The following is a 20,370-nucleotide window of genomic DNA, read 5'->3' as shown; positions in this document are numbered from 1 at the left end:
GAAAGAAAGTGTGGGTCAAAACAGAAATATGGTTTCAGTGCTATTCTCTCAAATCATCCCACCCTCACCTTCTCCCACAGAGTCCAAAAGACTGTTCTATACATCTGTGTCTCTTCTGCTGTCTCACATATAGGGTTATCATTACCATCTTTCTAAATTCCATATATATGCATTAATATACTGTATTGGTGCTTTTCTTTGTGACTTACTTCACTCTGTATAATAGGCTCCAGTTTCATCCACCTTATTAGACCTGACTCATGTGTTTGGGGAGGGAGGTGGGAGGGGGTTTTGGAACCAGGGGACACATGTACACCCATGTCAATGTATGGCAATATATGGCAAATTCATGTCAATGTATGGCAAAAACCACTAGAATATTGTAAGAAATTAGCTTTCAATTAAAATAAATAAATTAATTAAAAAAAACATGGAAACATGGGACTGTAACTAAACTTCTTTCAGTAACTAACGGGACACAGTTGAAGATTTTTAAAGTAAGACCCTCCATATGGACCTTCCAATCAGTATTGGAATTTAGGATGAAATATACGGTAGTTCTTTGAGAATAGACAGATAGGAGAAATCTAGGAGAGGGGAGAGGAGTGGGAGTTTTACAGCAGTATTCCAGGTGTGCTTTTGCAGCTTTATCATAAAGAACATATAGATGAAATATATTTGTAAACTCACTCTGATAAATTCTAAGGTAACTCAAAGCTGACCAAAGATCTTCAGTAGAAACCTGGTGAGAGTTTCAATATGAGTATAAAGTTTTCTGTTGTCCTACTCATTTTTCAATAACTTTAGTTAACAAAATAAGAGCTCTATATCACAGAGAAGGGCTAACAACTGCAGAGGAATCAAGATGCTCTACAATGTTTGCTAATAGGAATTAGCAGCTGGAAATAGCAGCAGGGGAGAAGGACTAGCTACTTCAAAGTCAAAGAAAACAGAAAACAAAAGAAAAAAGGGAAATCTTTACTGTCAGAAGCGTGTAAACTGCTAAATTGCCCTAGCATTGCTTCTCTGACATTTGGGCACTAACATAAAATGGAGAAATTTGACATTGTTGCAAGTGAAACAGAATGTATTCTAAACAAATAAGGCCTGGAATGACAGATTTACTATTTAGATTATCTGTCAAATTCATGAAGTGAAGTACTTTCACATCACATTAAAGAATGGGATGTTCTATATGTTTTATAGATTGTAAACATTATATGTTCTATGTGTGTGTGTGTGTGTGTGTACGCACGTGCATTAGTCACTTCAGTCACGTCCAACTCTTTGTGACCTTATGGACTGTAGCCTGCCAGGCTCCTCTGTCCATTGGATTCGCCAGGCAAGAATACTGAAATGGGTTCCCATGCCCTTCTCCAGGGGATCTTCCCCATCCAGGGATCAAACCTGCATCTCTCACATCTCCTGCATTAGCAGGTGAGTTCTTTACTACTAGCACCACCTGGGAAGCTCACATATATACCCAGGGATTGAACCTGGGTCTCTGACACTGCAGACAAATTCTTTACCATCTGAGCCACCAAAGTGTGTGTGTATATATATAAAGCATAAGTGTGGCATAAACTGTTTCCAGTTTTTTTCCACATTTATGGTAGAAATCAACAATTGGTCTGATGATTAGGTAATAAATTAGACCTATAGATGAGATTTTGAAAAGTTTTTTTTTTTTTTTAATTTTGTTCTTTTGTATTGGTGTGTAGCCAGTTGACAATGTTGTGATCATTTCAGATGAACAGCGAAGAGACTCAGTCATACATACATGTGTATCCTTTATTTTTTACTAATTTTTAACTTAGTTCTAGATTATATCAGCAGGTAGACCAAAGTAACTTAGGGACCATATATACTTGTTACTATGAATCTGTGCAAACTCAGCAGTGCTTCTTCTAATAGGATTTCTTTAATTTGCTTATGATAGTTTTAGATTAGCTAAAGGGAAATCTCTTAAGCAGATAATCTCATGCTGACCTGAGAAAATAATATATAAACTTGAATTAACTGGAATTTTTCCTTCAGTATATCTGCTATCAAAATGAAGAGGAATGAAAGTATGATGATTCTGGTAATTATCTAGTTTTCCGTTATAAATACTTCTGAAGGTTGTTAGCCCACTGAACTGTAGGAGGTGAAAACCAACTCTACATTGGCCCTGAAATTATCTGTGTCATATACGGGAGTATTTTAAGACGCTCAGTCATCTTACTACCTAAGTGCAGAGTGTCACATACTAGGGCAGGCCATGGGAACTGAATGTCCATGTTTGCTATTGCCGGCTTCACTCAGTCAACTCATATACCTGGAATTTTCCCTAACTTCTTGTTTTACTTTCCAATTTTTAGATGGGATTGGAGAAAAATGAAAAGGAATTGAATATCTGGCTATTGAACATCATTGCATGCCTGCTTTAGAATCTACTGTGTTAACACTCATAGCAATTCTATAAGAATGATATAAACATCCTCATAGTACAGGTGTGAAAACAAATTCATATGCTTTATCACCGACCCCAAGCTTCACATGTAGTGATGGAAGAGCCATCGGCTGGTGTCTTACAATAAAGAGAATCCAATAATATGGTTGCCTAACCATGAATTACCAGCACTGCTTAAATATCTTCTCTACAGAATCCTTCCCACTAGTTCAGGACATCTGGCTTCTGAAAGTTAGTCCAAGTTTATCATATTCCCCCCTGGGCATTCTAACTTGCTTGCTGACAGCTCACTTTTAAGGATCATACCTTCACCCTGAACGGTGTCCCCAACTTTACCCCGCCTAATTTGATGTGTATCCCTTTCTCATACAGTTGACATTTAATTCCCAACATACTTTATTTATGATCTCATGTGATAGAGTACACCAAGTGATGAGATTTTAACACTGTGATTTCAGTGTTATCAAAAAGTTTCATCTGTGATTATAAATACAATTTATTTTGCTTGGGAGGTAGACATTGCTAGAGGACTCATGTGCAAGCTAAGTCATAATTCAGATTCTGTGTAAAAAATTATTAACATGATAAAAAGTATATTCATCCTTGATTTCTTTCTTATATTTTGAAAATTGAGACTTTTCATTCATAAAAATTACTATTATACCAGATGGTATTTTTGGTCCATATTCACATTCTACTTTAAAGCTTAATAACCAGTGGATATTAACATCATAGTTATCAATTTTTCAAAACTGATTGTCAATATTTTGTAGTCTAAGAGTTCCAGAAGAATGGTTCCCATCTGTGGCAGTGTGTATGCATCTCCTATGGGTGTTTACAAGCATTTTATCTGTGGACATGGCACAAATCTGCTATGCTGCTGAGATTCACTAATATGCAATGGGAATCAGTGGGATGTCAGGTCACATGTGGGATACATGTTTCACTGAAGAGACTTTCTCTATGAACATAAGAATGGGAGGCAGTGTATGGTTGGGGGAAAATCATGAACTTTAGAATCAGAACATTAGAGTTTGAATCCCTCTAACACTCAATCTGTGTAGCCTTACACACATTATTCAACCTCTCTGAGCCCCAGTTTCCTCACTAAGAAAAGCAGATATTATAGTTATACCTCAACAAAGCTGCTGTAGGGACTGGAGAAAAGGAAGAAATTGCTGTGGAGCACCTAGCATGATGACTTTAGTAGTCACTTAAAAATAAAATCATTAATGATTAAAAGTAAAGTACTCACACCACTAAAGATCAAGGACAAAGGCTAAACTCCTAGGACTCTGATCACAGAACAAAGCTGAATATTTTCCATATGTCTGAAAATAAAGCCTTATATATAATGTCACATCAAGGCATGTTGATTTCTTTCTTTCTTTTTTTTTCTTTAACCAAGCTTCCTATTATGTCAAGACTTAAATCTGAAGTCAGCTTGGCATTTTAAGGCTTTCCACAAAATAACCCTTGACGATGAAAATAAACCTCAAAAGTTCCCAGATTAAGCTTTGGGAAAATTTTGATCTCAGATCCTTGTATGATCATCATTAGCTTACATTCCCATAGAACATATACTTCATATCTACAACATTAAGGAATCATAACCAAAACAACAAAAAGTATCCTGAATTTCCAGCCAAAAGATAAGTGCTTTGGGCTTTAAGGAAAACATGAATTATGAAGTGTGTGGTTCAAAAGAAATTTTTTTAATTAGTGTATATCTTAAAAACACTATCAAAAACATCATCTGATATGAAACCAAGGTGGCAACTAAAGAAAGTTAGTGGTATGTGCACTTTGGAAATTGTTCTGTGGTTTCATGACCCCAATGAATTTTTTTCAAGATACTTTTGTTGCCAATGAAGAAACATAAGTGGCCCCACTGAGTAGAAACACATTGAAATCAATACAAAATTCTGCCTGTGTGTATTCTAACATTTCAGAATTCAATTATATACAGTCTAAGAAGGAAGTTTTCTTGAATTATCTATTTTTTTTTTTTCCTTGCCAGAGAAGCAAAGACACCAGTATTGACCTGAGCACCTAAACTTCCCTTTGGTGTTGTTTTATTTCAAAACAAAACAAAAATCAGTATCATAGGCCATTTAAAATATGAAGGAATTGTAAGAGTTTATTTTACTTTATGAAAACTGATTCATCAAAGCCCTGTGGATTTCCTAACCATGCTGTGGTAAAATATAAGATTAGTGTAGCAATTCCTTCATTTACTTTTAACATATCGAATTAGTGATCCTGTTAGCCACTATTTCAAGATTACAAGGTAATTCTTTAAAACCATGGGGATTCTCACATTCTATCGCTGTTAATTAGCCTTTCTCATCCTGCAGAAAGATTTTCATTAAAGATTATCATTGTAGATTTAATATTTCTAAAAATTGCATTTTTCTGATTATTTTTAAAACCTCATATTCTTTATGATCCACATGTCTTATTGTTCTTTTATTTTCATTCTAGCATCATAAAGAGGTCATCTTACTTTATCATATGCAAATACATGCAGGTGTTCTAGCTGAATAGAAAGCTATGCTAGTTTAACACTAAAAAGAGACTCCTTTTAAAATATCTCTTGCCCTAGGGACCATCTTCCACTATCGTTGTTCATTCCTGGTGAGAAATTATTAAGCAGTTGTTACAAAGACGAGCTTTAGAGCCAGACCCAGGAAATCTGCAATCTGTCTTTGGTACTTTCCAGCATCTCTTAGTGCTTCAACTTCCTCATCTACAAAATAGAGTTAATAATAACAGGCTAAATAATAGCTATAAGTTTGTAATGAGAATTAAATGAGTCAATGTTTTAACTGCTTAAAAGGCTACCTGCTACGTAGTAACTTTTATATAGATTTTGTGAAATAAAAGAAATATATTCCATTGCTACACATGACTTTCATTGTCTTTCCAAAGTAAAAATGTGTACATAGATGTTATGGAAAAACTCAAATGAACTTTTTGGCCATCCCAACAGTTTTCTTCTTTCCCTGTACCACTTCATAGAGTTTGCACTATTTTATTTACTTTCTGTGTCAGAGGTCTGTTTTGTTCTTTGTGGGAGACTTGAGTCACTAGCTATGGGTGTGAAGGTTTGGGGAGTTAATGACAAGTAACTGCAAGGAGATCCAACCACTCAATCCTAAAGGAAATCAGTCCTGAATATTCATTGAAAGGACTGATGCTGAAGCTGAAACTCCAGTACTTTGACCACATGATGAAAAGAACTGACTTGTTGGAAAAGACCCTGATCCTGGGAAAGATTGAAGGCAGGAAGAAAAGGGGACAATAGAGGATGAGATAGCATCACCGACTGGATGAATATGGGTTTGAGCAAGCTCTGGGGGTTGGTGATGGACAGGGAAGCCTGGCATGCTGCAGTCCATGGGGTCGCAAAGAGTTGGACATGACTGAGTGATTGAACTGAACTGAACTGAATGGGTCCATTCCTCACTCACATATTCTACAGCAGTTTCCTAATACTACTGTTCTAAGCCACTTATTTATTAATGAATAGAAGTCATGATCACAATACATCTGGATTTAATGAAGTACAGTGGCAACCAAGTTAATGTCTATATTCATAATCAGACTATCCTTAGAATTTTTTCACAAGCAAGGTCATTGTTATTGAAAGTCATAGAAAACCATAAAAAGACTCCTCCCACATATACTAGTTTTATTTTGTTTTAAATTTTTGACAGAATGTTATTCAGTTTTAGATTTGCTTGCATGCTGAGCATTGTAATTACTAAGAGTCAGGGGGCAGAAAAGGTGGTTGAACTGGGAGAATTTATTATCCAAGGGGAAAAGTTCAAGTTATTAAAAAATCCTTCATTACCAAAAAGTAAGAATTCCACATGAACTGACATATGTAAACAGCATGTGCAAAACTAGGAAATGACCATTTCTGAGCAGCTCTCTATTTCCCCAGTACTACACAGATGCTAGGATATTAGCTGCAGTGAATATTTATGACCTCATAGTTGTCCCCTACACACTGAAAAGCTACTGTGAGTGATTTGCTTTTCTTTTCAATGCTTTTTTTTTTTTTTTAAATCATGTTAATGTTTAAAAATCTAACTTGGAATTTCAAGACATGCACCCTAGTTGTATACAGACTTTTCTAAAGATTCTAATAAAAATCTAAAACTTTACTTATAAGGCTATTTCTTATAAGGAAATGAACACTTACATTTTTATTTTCATTATTCAAAGAATAAGTTGAACTATTTCATAGTTCACAAGTTACTTTAATTATTTGAACTTTACAGATAAGAAAATTCTGCTTAATGGGACACCATTGCAGTATTTGCCCATTTAAATGAAATAAACCCTCCAAGTCACTGTCTGTATCATGAGTCTTAATTGTCATCTGAATGGCAGAGGGAAGCATTATCAAAGAGTTTACAGATTTCAGTGGAGGAATAGAAATAATTTAATTTTCAGGTTATACTCTATTTCAGTAGTTTCTGTTTAGATTGTTGCTTTGAAATCCTGCAAATGAGTAGTGAATATCTTACTAAATATAAGGAACTATAAAACTTATTTATAAAATATGTTTTCTTTAAACTTTTCAGAGGCTAGCCCAGTGTTTACCAAAAACAAGGTTGGAAAGTCCATATCTATATTATATTCATAGTAATAGTACGCAGTGCAATCCACCACTCTATGACTCATCTTAAATTTCAATTGAAATCTCACACAGTAAGGACACCCAAAGCTGTCAGATACCTACAAGATTTACCTAATAAAAGAGTCTCAAGTAAAACACACTGTATAAGAAACAACTGTGTGTCTAACAAGATTTAAACAAACAGGAGAATCAGTAATCAGCAAAAAATTAGTACAGTTAATTATACTGCACTCAATTTAGTAGAATACAATCAGGAGTAACTGGCTGAAAAAAAATTATTGCTGATAGAGCAATATCTTATTCATAGATGAAGAGTCTTACTTAACAATGTCTAATTTCACTTGATATCTGTTTACCCTAGCCCACTTCATGTCACACGAGTAGTTTAAATCTTTGGACCTTAAAGCACAGATTTTAAAATTGTGTGCTTTTCCTCAAAACTGCTATTCTGAAGACTAGCTAAGTTCTTAATTAAGTATATAGATGTGGGTTATATCACCATGTAGTCTACATTCTCATCAGTTTTCTTGAGACTGGATCAGAAGTGCAAGAGTAGAAAGTTTGAAATTTGGCAAAACTTCATGAATTTGGATTCAAGTAATTTAAATCTAGTAAGAATCTGGACAGCTCCTGGGTTGCAATGAACTTTATTTAATTAATCATTTCTTCCCATAGTGCATGCATTAATTCTGCAACTCTTCCTAAAGAGCATAAATTAACTCTGTAAAATATTTAAGGATATTATTATTATAGAACATGTAACTTCCATGAGTTTCAGAAGCACTCATCAAATAATAAACAATGTGATTCTCTCTTCATTCCTTTTGGGTTGTTTTTCTAATACTCTAGATATACATTTATGTATCTACCTTTTAAAAATTTATTTCCTTAGTAACATGTAAAAGATATTTGAAAATATCTGGATAGAGGGTAATTTATGGTTACTAATTTGGCACCCAAGGGGTCAGATTCAGGACCTCTATGTTATTAGCAACATTAGGTAAACCAGCTATAGAATAACAAATCACAAACAAATGTTTAGATTGATCTCATTTCCTTTTTAAATTCCCCTAAGGCCTCTATGAAGAAAACAAATGTGATTGGCTTTGTCAGTCGCATTCTGAGCAGTCCTGATGGAGATGAGTAAAAGTGGATTCTTTAAAAATAGCTTATAGGTTAATTTCTTTTTAAATTCGAACTGGTTTGTTTCAAGGAGGTCATACTAAAATTTTCTTAATTAACATAAAATCAAATTGTCCTATACTTTAAATTTCCCAGGTGACTCAATGGTAAAGAATTTGCCTGCCAACGCAGAAGACGAAGGAGGCCCAGATTCAATCCCTGGGTCTGGAAGATTCCCCTGGAGGGGGAAATGGCAACCCACTCCAGTATTCTTGTCTGGAGAATCCCATGGACAGAGGAGACTGGCAGGCTACAGCCCATAGGGTCACAGAGTTGAACACAACTGAGCATGCACACATATATACCTTAAATTTAAGTCATACTACAAAACAGTGGCTCTCAATTTCTGTTGTTGTTGTTCTCCCACTACCTTGTAACTAGACTTAAACATCAGTGAAACAATCATTTGGAAGATACTTTTTGGGTGATGCTTGCATCTAATTCAACAAATAAACTGCCTCCAACTATTATTATCGAACCACACTAGGAAGAAATAGGTATTTATAGTCATATTTTCACATGAATAGAGGGCAAAGTCACCTAAAGAAGTCTCAAAGAACATATATTGAGAAATATAACATTTTTTTTATATACAGTCATAAAAATCAGTTAAAGGGAAACATCATGTTTCCTTTCAAACCTGTGGATGGGGATGAGTCCAGATCTCCACAGTAGTTGTTTCTTTCATGGGTGTGTGAGATCGTACAACTTCCTTCATTGGCTTTAAAGAGGGAAAAAACAGAAGTATTTGTTAAATGATTTGTTAAAAATGAAAAACAGTACATTGCACACAAGCATCAAACACAGGTAAGTAAAAGAGTGCCTGGGTAAATATCTCTTTCTAGACATTGCAGTTATTGAGAATTTACAATGCAACAGGGACAGTTCTAGGTAAGGGAATAAACAAGAGAAAAAAGAATTCTTTTTTTCACAAAGCTTATATACCAGTGTTATATTTAAGAGTTCCATTAAACATATGAATAGGATTGTGGAGGGCGATTTTAAAATATTTAAATGGATGAACTTCAAGCTGCAGACACTTTCAGTCCAATGCGTTTACAACTCAATGGCTTCAATAACTTGTATTTGCAAATTTACAGTGTCTGAAATTAAAATCTATCCTGGAAGTGCCACCACATCACACATTTGCTATTTATCATAGGAAGATATTTAATAGTTGCTATAAATGGCAATAAATTTATGAATTGGTACACAGATACTAGCATACCAACCCAGAATAATTATCATGATCTCGAAAAGACATTTTTTATCCATTTTATTTTTCTCAAGACAGAGAGCATATTCTCTGTTTTAATAATGTTGACTATATTTAGAAAAGGCAGAGGAACCAGAGATCAAACTGCCAACATTCGCTGGCTCATTGAAAAAGCGAGAAGGTTCCAGAAAAACATCTACTTTTGCTTTATTGACTACACCAAAGCCTTTGACCGTGAGGATCACAACAAACTGTGGAAAATTCTTAAAGAGATGAAATACCAAACCACCTGACCTGCCTCCTGAGAAATCTGTACGCAGGTCAAGAAGCAACGGTTAGACCTGGACATGGAACAACACACTGGTTCCAAATAGAGAAAGAGTATGTCAAGGCTGTATATTGTCACCCTATTTATTTAACTTATATGCAGAGTACATCTTGAGAAATGCCAGGCTGGATGAAGCACAAACCAGAATCACGATTGCCAGGAGAAATATCAATAACCTCAGATATGCAGATGACACCACCCTTATGGCAAAAAGCACAGAAGAACTAAAGAGCCTCTTGATGAAAGTGAAAGAGGAGAGTGAAAAACCTGGCTTAAAACTCAACATTCAGAAAACTAAGATCATGGCATCCGCTCCCATCACTTCATGGCAAATAGATGGGGAAACAATGAAAGCAGTGAGAGACTTTATTTTCTTGGGTTCCAAAATCACCACAGATGGTGACTGCAGCCATGAAATGAAAAGACACGTGCTCCTAGGAAGAAAAGCTGTGACCGACCTAGACAGAATATTAAAAAGCAGAGTCATTACTTTGCCAACAAAGGTCCGTCTAGTCAAAGCTATGGTTTTAATATGTATGGATGTGAGAGTTGGACTATAAAGACAGCTGAGCATGGAAGAATTGATGCTTTTGGACTGTGGGGTTAGAGAAGACTCTTGAGAATCCCTTGGACTGCAAGGAGATCCAACCAGTCCATCCTAAAGGAAATCAGTCCTGAATATTGATTGGAAAGACTGATGCCAAAGCTGAAACTCCAATACTTTGGCCACCTGATATGAAGAGCTGACTCATTTGAAAATACACTGATGCTGGGAAAGATTGAAGCGGGGAGGAGAAGTGGACGACACAGAATGAGATGGTTGGATGGCATCACCGACGTGATGGAGATGAGTTTGAGCAGGCTCTGGGAGTTGGTGATGGATAGGGAAGCCTAGCCTGCTGTAGTCCATGGGGTCACAAAGATTCAGACACAACTGAGTGACTGGACTGACTGACTATATTTTCTAAATGTGTGAATTTAGTATATGTGATAAAGGGTTGGGAACATCACATTTTAAGGCTCAGTTGAGAAAGAATTATTATGCTTTAATTTAAATGAAAATTGTGTTTATTCTGCAATGACACTATCAGTTCGGTTCAGTTCAGTCGCTCAGTCGTGTCCGACTCTTTGTGACCCCATGAATTGCAGCACACCAGGCCTCCCTGTCCATCACCAACTCCCAGAGTCTATCCAAACCCATGTCCATCGAGTCGGTGATGCCATCCAGCCATCTCATCCTCTGTCGTCCCCTTCTCCTCCTGTCCCCAATCCCTCCCAGCATCAGGGTCTTTCCAATGAGTCAACTCTTCGCATGAGGTGGTCAAAGTATTGGAGTTTCAGCTTCAGTATCAGTCCTTCCAATGAACACCCAGACCTGATTTCCTTTGGGATGGACAGGTTGGATCTCCTTGCAGTCCAAGGGACTCTCAAGACTCTTCTGCAACACCACAGTCCAAAAGCATCAATTCTTCAGCACTAAGCTTTCTTCACAGTCCAACTCTCACATCCATACATGACCACTGGAAAAACCATAGCCTTGACTAGATAACTTTGTTGGCAAAGTAATGTCTCTGCTTTTTAATATGCTATCTAGATTGGTCATAACTTTCCTTCTAAGGAGTAAGCATCTTTTATTTTATTTTAATTTTGTTTTACTTTTTTATTTATTTTTATTTTTTGTTCCATTTATTTTTATTAGTTGGAGGCTAATTACTTTACAATATTGTAGTGGTTTTTGCCATACATTGACATGAATCAGCCATGGATTTACATGTGTTCCCCATCCTGAACCCCCCTCCCACCTCCCTCCCCATCCCATCCCTCTGGGTCATCCCAGTGCACCAGCCCTGAGCACTTGTCTCATGCATCCAACCTGGACTGGTGATGTGTTTCACACTTGATAATATACATGTTTCAATGCTGTTCTCTCAGATCATCCCACCCTCGCCTTCTCCCATAGAGTCCAAAAGTCTGTTCTATACATCTGTGTCTCTTTTTCTGTCTTGCATATAGGGTTATCATTACCATCTTACTAAATTTCATATATATGAGTTAGTATACTGTTTTGGTGTTTATCTTTCTGGCTTACTTCACTCTGTATAATGGGCTCCAGTTTCATCCATCTCATTAGAACTGATTCAAATGTATTCTTTTTAATGGCTGAGTAATATTCCATGGGGTATATGTACCACAGCTTTCTTACCCATTTGTCTGCTGATGGGCATCTAGGTTGCTTCCATGTCCTGGCTATTATAAACAGTGCTGCGATGAACATTGGGGTGCACGTGTCTCTTTCAGATCTGGTTTCCTCAGTGTGTATGCCCAGAAGTGGGATTGCTGGGTCATATGGCAGTTCTATTTCCAGTTTTTTAAGGAATCTCCACACTGTTCTCCATAGTGGCTGTACTAGTTTGCATTCCCACCAACAGTGTAAGAGGGTTCCCTTTTCTCCACACCCTCTCCAGCATTTATTGCTTGTAGACTTTTGGATAGCAGCCATTCTGACTGGCATGTAATGGTACCTCATTGAGGTTTGATTTGCATTTCTCTGATAATGAGTGATGTTGAGCATCTTTTCATGTGTTTGTTAGCCATCTGTGTTTCTTCTTTAGAGAAATGTCCTTTTAGTTCTTTGGCCCATTGTTTGATTAGGTCATTTATTTTTCTGGAATTGAGCTGCAGGAGTTGCTTGTATATTTTTGAGATTAATCCTTTGTCTGTTTCTTAATTTGCTGTTATTTTCTCCCATTCTAAAGGCTGTCTTTTCACCTTGCTTATAGTTTTCTTTGTTGTGCAAAAACTTTTAAGTTTAATTAGGTCCCATTTGTTTATTTTTGCTTTTATTTCCAATATTCTGGGAAGTGGGCCATAGAGGATTCAATGAGTTGCTGTGATTTATGTCGGAGAGTGTTTTGCCTATGTTCTCCTCTAGGCGTTTTATAGTTTCTGGTCTTACATTTAGATCTTTAATCCATTTTGAGTTTATTTTTGTGTATGGTGTTAGAAAGTGTTCTAATTTCATTCTTTTAATTTCATGGCTGCAATCACCATCTGCAGTGATTTTGGAGCCCAAAAAAATAAAGTCTGACATTGTTTCCACTGTTTCCGCATCTATTTCCCATGAAGTGATGGGACCAGATATCATGATCTTAGTTTTCTGAATGTTGAGCTTTAAGCCAACTTTTTCACTGTCCTCTTTTGACACTATAGCTGTGACAAAAATCATTCAATGCACATTGATATTACCAAGCTAAGCCTTCATCACAACATTCCAACCCACAAGAAAGCAACAAAAGAATTAGGGAATTAAAATGAAGCATATCATCATAGAATTTCATCACAAAAATTAAATAAAAATGATTGACAAAAGTTAGTTTCTGAAAGGTTCATTTGTTAGCTAATCATAGAGAACCACTTACTGATGTGAGTTACTAAAGCAGGATTGCTTAGATAACCAAAGAAACAGGTCTAGAGAACATAAACTTAAAACTATTAGCATTTCACCACATTGAGAGTAACATTAATGGTGATTTTTTTTTAAGGCAAATGATATTAGGTGGTTTTCCTTGTCTTCTTCATGAGTTAACAGATGCTACCAACAACTTTTGATTATTGATACTTACTTGAGGAAGCAATAACAAGTTTGAAGTGACTGAAGAATGAATTGTGTTGAACAGAATAGAGAAAAATATTTTCAAAGAATTTGCCAAAACTTGATGTGGAATCTGCTAAGGTGCCTTACAATTAATGGTGGGTAAGATAAATGTGGCACAGAAAAAAAGTTTAACTGGACAAATACACAAGACTTGGGACAAAGTAAAGTGTTCAAAGCCTATGTTTATTTGTACTAATATTATACATCAGCAGGTATTTTGTGCAAAATATTTGAGTGTATCATGTGTTATTGAACTAGTGAACTGGTTCACTATTGATAATGGAACCATATTCATTCTGTGAACTTTCATCTAAACAGCACGCTGAATGTTCTGACTTGCCCTACCATATAAGTAGTTAGAATATAAATTGGCTTATAAATGGCAAAGGTTTATTTTTGAGCTCAAAGCCAAGACTGAAATTTTGCTGAATTAGAAGTTCCCTTGACCATTATTATTGAATACTGACTCACTCTGGCAGTTAGCTTTTATTGCAAACTTGATACTGTCTTAATAAATCAGTCTAAAATTGTTAGGTTAATGAGTGCTTATACGCAAAACTTATACTACAGTAAAGTCATTTTGATGACAATCAAAATTTTGAATCACAAGTAATGGTAAGTTACTATATACACTCCAGACCTCTAGAAGTTCAAACAAGCAAAATCTCCATCTGTGCACACACACAAATTTTCAATGAGTTGCAGTAAATATGGAATTAAGGAGTTTAACTAACTGTCAATTATAAATGATTAATCTTTGGTACTTCCCTTGTGGTCTAGTGGTTGAGAATCCACCTTCCAATGCAGGGGACGCAGGTTCAATCCCTGGTCGGGAAACCAGGATTGCATATGCCATGGAGCAACTAAGCCTGTGCACCACAACTACTGCACTTGTGCACCACAACTAGAGAGCTCATGTGCCACAATATAAGATCCCTCATGGTGTAACTAAGACCTAACACAGCCAAATAAATATTTTTTAAAGGAATGATTAATCTTCAATGTAATCACCCTAAATGGCAGATATGAAGAAAAAATCTAATAGAATTTTTCACGTACCTTCTAAGGATAGATATGCTGAGTTAAAACTATATGCTTCTGGACTGATATCAGTATTTGGCAGTACCTATCTGTGTGAAAAGACATTTTCCAAGATCAGATACACAAGCCCATTAATTAGTAGTTCTCTACTACATGGAAGAAGATCCAACCAGTCCATCCTAAAGGAGATCAGCCCTGGGTGTTCATTGGAAGGAATGATGCTGAAGCTGAAACTCCAATACTTCGGCCACCTCATGCAAAGAGTTGACTTATTGGAAAAGACCTTGATGCTGGGAGGGATTGGGGGCAGGAGGAGAAGGGAACGACAGAGGATGAGATGGCTGGATGGCATCACCGACTCGATGGACATGAGTCTGAGTAAACTCCGGGAGTTGGTGATGGACAGGGAGGCCTGGTGTGCTGCGATTCATGGGGTCACAAAGAGTCGGACACGACTGAGCGACTGAACTGACTAACTGAACTGACTACATGAAACTTTGTACTCATTATTACTACACTTGATGATGTAAATATCATCAGTTGAAATTTTGTGGAAATTTGGGTTCTCTTTTGTTATATATAAAACTTTCTGAAACTGAGCAGGGCTTTGTGGGGTTCCTGGGCACAAAAGTCTTTCTATTTCCCCTGTTTCTTGTTTGTAGGAAATAGGCTTCACACAGGCTCCATGACCATCCCTAGTTCCAATGGCGTTCAAACAGTTGCTAATCAGGGAAAGGAAGGGATAGGAGAAAAAGGAGGAGCAGTTAAGAAACAATAGTGCAATCTTGGGGCAGGGTCCTGGTTCCTCCTCAACGGATATACATAACAATATTTTTGAGTTCTTCCGCTGGGACTAAGATCCCAACCAAATGGCAAATGTTAACTATTTGATGAAACATTCTTCAATCCAGAGAAAAAGTCAGAGTTTGATAACCTTGAGAACCACAGAAGCCCCTCATAAGACCACATGATGCCAGATGATCTGTGCATTGAAGGAATGCAGGCCCTGCATGCACCCTGATCCTTTTCAGCAGCCTTGCTCCTTGAACCATTACTAAAAAACTCATCACAAGCTCCCTTGGAATGGGACACATGGTTTTGAGGTCATTAGCCCACTGTGGCCTCCTTTGCCTGCAATGTCTTCCTTTGCCTGGCAAAGCAATAAAGCTATTCTTCTCTACTTTACCCTTTACAGAAAAAGTTTGCTGACCTCTGATCTAGAGGAAAAGAAAAGAAACACTAGTAACTATAATTGATGGACAAGTCTATGAAATAAATACAGTCCCTAGAAGCGGAGGGTGAAAAAGAGAGTTTTTCTGGCAATTTAGTCTAAGGTAGGGAAATCCAAGATGTGTTCTATATGATGGAAGATGTAACTGAATGATGGGACAAATATATGAGAAAGTGAATTAAGCATATACTCCTGATGGACTTGTAAAGTCAACTGGTGATTTTACAGGGGCTTCCATGGTGGCCCAGATGGTCAAGAATCTGCCTGCAATGCAGGAGACCCAAAGTTTGATCCCTGGGTTGGTCAGATCCCCTGGAGAAGGGAATGGCTACTCATTGTATTATTCTTGCCTGGAGAATTCCATGGACAGAGGAGCCTGATGGGTTACAGTCCATGGGGTTGCAAAGAGTCAGACACAACCAAGCGACTTTCAGTTTCATGTTTTCATTATACACTAAAAAAAGCAGAAATGCTCAAGTGTATTTGAGCAAAGTGTTCTGTGTCATAGGAGTTCCTAGGCAGATTTGTGCTCAGGTCTCAGATTTAGCTTTATTATTAAACCAAGTCTAGTAGTGCTACATTTCCCATGCACATTTTAACCATTTGTTTTTAACATTTTCTGTCAATTGTGATCAGTTTTATGTCTGTCTGTGGAGCTATCTGTTAAATATATCATGCCACATTGTAGAGGAGCAAAATTGCCACCCTAAGATATATATTTTTGACATGAGGATTAATGTAGGCTGATTATTTTTAAGAAACAGAGGGCTCAGAAAGTTTTTCCTTTTCCTTCCCCCTTAAATTCCTAAAAGCATTTTTTTTTCAATTATTTTTATTAGTTGGAGGCTAATTGCTTCACAACATTGCAGTGGGTTTTGTCATACATTGACATGAATCAGCCATGGAGTTACATGTATTCCCCATCCTGATCCCCCCTCCCACCTGCCCGATTCCCCTGGGTCCTCCCAGTGCACCTGGCCCGAGCACCTGTCTCATGCATCCCACCTGGGCCGGTGGTCTGTTTCACCATAGATAATATACATGCTGTTCTCTCGAAACATCCCACCCTCGCCTTCTCCCACAGAGTTCAAAAGTTTGTTCTGTACATCTGTGTCTCTTTTTCTGTTTTGCATATAGGGTTATCATTACCATCTTTCTAAATTCCATATATATGTGTTAGTATGCTGTAATGTTCTTTATCTTTCTGGCTTACTTCACTGTGTATAATGGGCTCCAGTTTCATCCATCTCATTAGAACTGATTCAAATGAATTCTTTTTAATGGCTGAGTAATATTCCATGGTGTATATGTACCACAGCTTCCTTACCCATTTGTCTGCTGATGGGCATCTAGGTTGCTTCCATGTCCTGGCTATTATAAACAGTGCTGCGATGAACATTGGGGTGCACGTGTCTCTTTCAGATCTGGTTTTCTCAGTGTGTATGCCCAGAAGTGGGATTGCTGGGTCATATGGCAGTTCTATTTCCAGTTTTTTAAGAAATCTCCACACTGTTTTCCATAGCGGCTGTACTAATTTGCATTCCCACCAACAGTGTAAGAGGGTTCCCTTTTCTCCACACCCTCTCCAGCATTTATTGCTTGTAGACTTTTGGATAGCAGCCATCCTGACTGGCGTGTAATGGTACCTCATTGTGGTTTGATTTGCATTTCTCTGATAATGAGTGATGTTGAGCATCTTTTCATGTGTTTGTTAGCCATCTGTATGTCTTCTTTGGAGAAATGTCTGTTTAGTTCTTTGGCCCATTTTTTGATTGGGTCATTTATTTTTCTGGAATTGAGCTGCAGGAGTTGCTTGTATATTTTTGAGATTAATCCTTTGTCTGTTTTTTCATTTGCTATTATTTTCTCCCAATCTGAGGGCTGTCTTTTCACCTTACTTATAGTTTCCTTTGTTGTGCAAAAGCTTTTAAGTTTCATTAGGTTCCGTTTGTTTATTTTTGCTTCCTAAAAGCATTTAGATAAAGGGCCTATTCCAAGAACAGAGCTATCACTAGAGATATTTGCAAAGAATATAAGCATGATGAGATGGGGGAAACTCAGCAGGGCCTCTGTGTCCCACCCTCTCTGCAGGGCCCAGGGAACATTTGTTTACCAAACATTTGCTTTTCCATCCCCATGCGAATTGCCTCCCTCAGCTTCGAAGTCCCAAATCACCACCCCCAAGATCTTTCTTTGTGTAGAGCTGAAGATGGTATTTAAGGTGAGACTGTCAGCCATTTTGGTGAGTTATTCAGTTTTCCTAGGTCTCTCCTATGTATACCTGTTATTCAATTTTTGTTTGATTTTTGCCTGCTAATTTGTCTCATGTCAACTTAATTCTTAGACCAGCCAGAACTTAGAAGGGTAGAGTAAAAATTTTTCCTCTCTGTGCTGTGCTTAGTCGCTCAGTCATGTCCGACTCTTTGCAACTCCATGGACTGAGCCTGCCAGGCTCTTCTGTCCATGGGGATTTTTGGGCAAGAATACTAGAGTGAGTTGCCATGCCCTCCTCCAGGGGATCTTCCCAACCCAGGGATTGAACCCAAGTCTCCAGTGTTGCAGGCAGATTCTTTACCATCTGACACAACAGAGAAGCCCATTTCCTCTCTGACAACATTCAAATGTTCACTGAACTATATAAGGATGGTACTTTAGGTGGTCAAATACTTAAAGCTATGTGGATGTATATTTTCCACTTAAATCTGGCAATTAAACATCTCTATTGTATAATTCAAATATTAAGAAAAATCTATTGAAATTTGTTTTGTAAAAAAATAACAAATTAAAGTTAAAATAATACTCCCACCCCTAAAAATGTTCTTCCATTTCCCCTCCCCCTTCTACCGAGCCCCACAGTTTTAATGCTAATAACTAGCAAATAGTCTAATAAAATAGCTCTAACATACAGAACTGCTGAGCATTAACTACAATGAAAGTAAGATAAATGGCAATTCTAGGAATATTAGTGTTCAAAATATATATTTTACTTTTTTAAAAAATGAAATATTGTTCACCATTGACATGTGAAAATTAATATGCTGATCTACATTTCTGTTCCCTTACATGTACCACAACCTGAACCAAACTGCATTTTCCTTTTTATGGAATCAGATGTCAAGTAAAGAGTAAAGTGCTTTATAATAATCACTATCTTTAAAGATTTAAACCTCATTTTAATCCAGTTCATATTAAGACAGTGCTCAATAGTAAAAAGTGGGAAGTATGTCTTACCATTGAGCCTAAAGAGTTTTGAGAAGTGTCACTGGTATTACTGCTAAAAGTAAAAAAAATAATACTTTCAAGAGAAGGATGGATAGATATTAGATCTCCTTATCATTCTTGAGTCAAATATTACTAGTTCATAGTTTAGACATTGGAAAGGAATTCAATGTTATTTCAAAATGTATTATATCCTTAAACACTAATATTTCACCTGTGATGTTCTGTTGGTCTAATAAAATAGTCATGTGTGAAAGAAAAAAAAAAGTTCATTTATCTATTTCACCTTTCAGAATCCAGAAATTTTATGGCTTAGAAATTTGCCTATAGTCTGCTTGAATGATTTTATCTACAAATGTGTGAAGAGTCCAGTTAATAAGAAGTATTGATTCAGAGTAAATGACCAAAACTCAATTAAATTTCCCCCAGTTGGGGGGGGGGGGGGTCTGAGGCAAGAAGTAAGGAAATTTCAGCCAAATTTCTATTCACAGAAATGTGAATTATAGCTCAAAATATATACAGTGATACAGTTTCTGTGATCGTCAGAAACGTATTTTCAGCTGCCACAGGATTTAGTCTTTCAAAAAATAATGGGAAACTGTTACAGGTGACCTACAAGAGTAAAATTCACTTCCCCAGCTGTAAGGGGACATCAGAGGTTGAGATGGTTGGATGGTATCACTGACTTGGTGGACATGAATTTGAGCAAGCCCTGGGAGTTGGTGATGGCCAGGGAGGCATGGTTTGTTGCAGTCCATAGGGTCACAAAGAGTTGGACACAACTGAGAGACTGAACTGAACTCAACTCAACTGTAAGTGCCTTGCCAAAAAAAGGCTTATGAAGCAACACAATTTGATTGAACCTTCTAAATATAGCAAGACCTTATAACTCTTCTCAATTTTCCTGACAGTGTCACACAGAATCTGAGCTTCAGGGGCTTAATGTATTGACTGCATACCTTCCCCCGACTAATCCCCAAATTACTGGGCCAGGCAAACCCAGACTGATTCTGTGATCATTTTAAGGTGAAATGTGAAATGCATCCCTTATTCTCCCTGTTGAAAAATTTTATTGCCACTTAAATCTAATGATAAGAAAATCATAGTTAAAATAAGATCATGATATCTCTGACTAGAGTCTCAACATTATATTATTGTTTCAAAATCTAAAAAAAAAAAAAAAAAGAGAATCCAGAGGAGCTTCAGTTATTTAGCAATTACATTTCTTTGTCAAATATAACTGGCTTCCCATTAGAAATGCAAGTATGTTTCCATTTTCTTGGCAATCATACACACTCCAGGAATCTCAAATTTTGCAGAAATGTGACATTCTAAATTGTCACAATCATCCCTTTATTTAACTACAAAAGACTACAAGTGAATTTAACTCATAGA

General features: G+C 36.9%; 1 protein-coding gene across 2 annotated transcripts in view; it reads right to left on the bottom strand.

Annotated features, from left to right (window-relative positions):
- Positions 1–20,370, bottom strand: part of PCDH11X (protocadherin 11 X-linked) — a 985,621-nt gene that overhangs the window by 516,200 nt on the left and 449,051 nt on the right. For both annotated transcript variants that reach the window (XM_043458684.1, XM_043458686.1), the window contains exon 4: positions 8,926–9,006. In XM_043458684.1, the coding sequence (XP_043314619.1) occupies positions 8,926–9,006 (81 nt within the window). The remainder of the gene's footprint in view (positions 1–8,925; positions 9,007–20,370) is intronic.

The sequence above is a fragment of the Cervus canadensis genome, chromosome X (assembly GCF_019320065.1).
Source record: "Cervus canadensis isolate Bull #8, Minnesota chromosome X, ASM1932006v1, whole genome shotgun sequence".
Lineage (NCBI taxonomy): Eukaryota > Metazoa > Chordata > Mammalia > Artiodactyla > Cervidae > Cervus > Cervus canadensis.
Note: the sequence above shows the minus strand (reverse complement) of the source record. Positions and strands in the feature narration are given on the sequence as shown.